At 35.5% G+C, this 1,896-nt stretch overlaps 1 protein-coding gene across 1 annotated transcript in view; it reads left to right on the top strand.

Moving 5' to 3' along the window:
• The first annotated feature begins 1,324 nt into the window (after positions 1–1,324).
• Positions 1,325–1,896, top strand: part of LOC105820385 (olfactory receptor 5D18-like) — a 1,700-nt gene continuing 1,128 nt past the window's right edge. The window contains exon 1 of the mRNA XM_012656860.1: positions 1,325–1,891. Within this exon, the coding sequence (XP_012512314.1) occupies positions 1,325–1,891 (567 nt within the window). The remainder of the gene's footprint in view (positions 1,892–1,896) is intronic.

Below are 1,896 nucleotides of genomic sequence, written 5' to 3'. Positions count from 1 at the left end.
AGATTATACCTCAAAATTCTTAACCTGCCTACTTGTGACCCAGTTCAAGTAATCCAAGGTACTGAATTTAAAGATAAGCCTTTTGATCAGCACATGTGACCAAATATATGAAGTTAAATATATATGAAGTTAACAAAAAGTCTACTGATCTCCTAAGTAATAGCACGTCCTTTTATAGCCGATGCTCTGTGCTGAGGATTAGTGCTGGTAAATTCGACCGTGGGCTGTTGCTTGTTATAGACAAGGTTAAAAGTGATACCAGCGCACAAATGTGTTCAACATGGCAACATCATATTTATTGGGTATTCAAATTCCCTTGTAGAATCGGTCTTTTTTTTAGGTTTAATAATGTGAAATTCTTAATATTAAGACTCTTATTCATTTAACAAACAATTCATATTTTTCAGTTTTACATAATCTTTTATTCTTCCTTGGCCAGCACAGCTAAGTTTGTCATCTAATGATTGTTTTTGTATGGGTTATTACTTTTTTGGACTATATTTCTTGTGTTTTATAATTGCTGACAAATAAGTTGTTTATTTGTTTTGTACAACATGCACTACAATCAGATTGTGTAACTAGCAGAAGAAAATCAATGTGAAATTTATAAGAATATCTTCAAAACATTTCATCAGTAGATAGTTTTATGTCACTGAGCATTTTGAACCTCCTAAATGACCATATGGTGGCTATATAATTGAAAGAACATAGCTACCATTGGAATTTTTGATCAGAACATTTAAAGATCCTCTTAATTGTATGTTTGATGAGTCCTTCATAATGAGATAAACCTAGAACAGGCAAAAATTATGTATATAAATACAGAACTGTGAATGTCTGACAAGATACATCTTTCTCCAAAGGAATTTGCTATTATGTTTTTTTAATAAATATTCAAAGTGCTTGATATTATCAATGACCATTCCATTATTAATTGGGTACCATGATCTGATCAATGCTTTTCTCAATTTGTTCTTTGTCTCCTTTGTTCTCATATAATTATTTTTTATCATAGAGCAATCATGCTCCAAGTATCACATACATTAAAAGATAATAAATATATAAATAAAACTATCTTTTTTATTTTTTAGATAAGGAAACTAAAGTACCAAAGGCTAAAGCTCATTGTCCACAGTCAAAAAGACACCAAGTTGTCAAATGAGACTCCAAAGTGAAGCAGAACACTATGAATACAGACTAATCACATTTGTCCTCACTGGTCTACACTGAGCCACTCCTGAGTACCTGACATCCCACTTTCTCAAGTGCTGCTGCTCAATTTTCTTTGTTTTTATATTTCTTTTCTTTCTTTAAATCAAGTGCCATGGTACTGGATGAAGGAAACCAGAGCTCTGTAACCACGTTCATCCTGTTGGGCTTCTCAGAATATCCACACCTCCAGGCATCCCTCTTCCTGGTGTTCTTGGCCATTTACACAGTCACTCTGGTGGGGAACGTGGGCATAATTGTAGTCATAAGAATTAATCCCAAACTTCACACACCCATGTACTTCTTCCTCAGCCATCTATCCTTTTTGGATATTTGTTATTCCAGTGTATTTACACCCAAACTGTTGGAGACCTTGGTAGTGGAAGACAGAACTATTTCCTTCAAAGGATACATGGTACAATTTTTCTTTGTTTGTGCATTTGTGATCACAGAGATGTTCATGTTAGCAGTGATGGCCTACAACCGGTTTGTGGCTGTGTGTAACCCCCTGCTCTACACAGTTGCCATGTCTCACAAGCTTTGTTCTCTGCTGGTAGCTGGGACTTACATATGGGGTGGAGTCTGTTCCATGACTCTCACATATTCTCTTTTGGAACTTTCCTACTGTGGACCTAACATCATAAATCACTTTGGCTGTGAGTACTCTGCCATCCTCTCTCTGGCCTG

This window comes from Propithecus coquereli, unplaced genomic scaffold, assembly GCF_000956105.1.
Source record: "Propithecus coquereli isolate 6110/MARCELLA unplaced genomic scaffold, Pcoq_1.0 Scaffold522, whole genome shotgun sequence".
Taxonomy (NCBI): domain Eukaryota; kingdom Metazoa; phylum Chordata; class Mammalia; order Primates; family Indriidae; genus Propithecus; species Propithecus coquereli.
The sequence above is the reverse complement of the archived record's forward strand: the minus strand, read 5'-3'. Positions and strand labels throughout refer to the sequence as shown.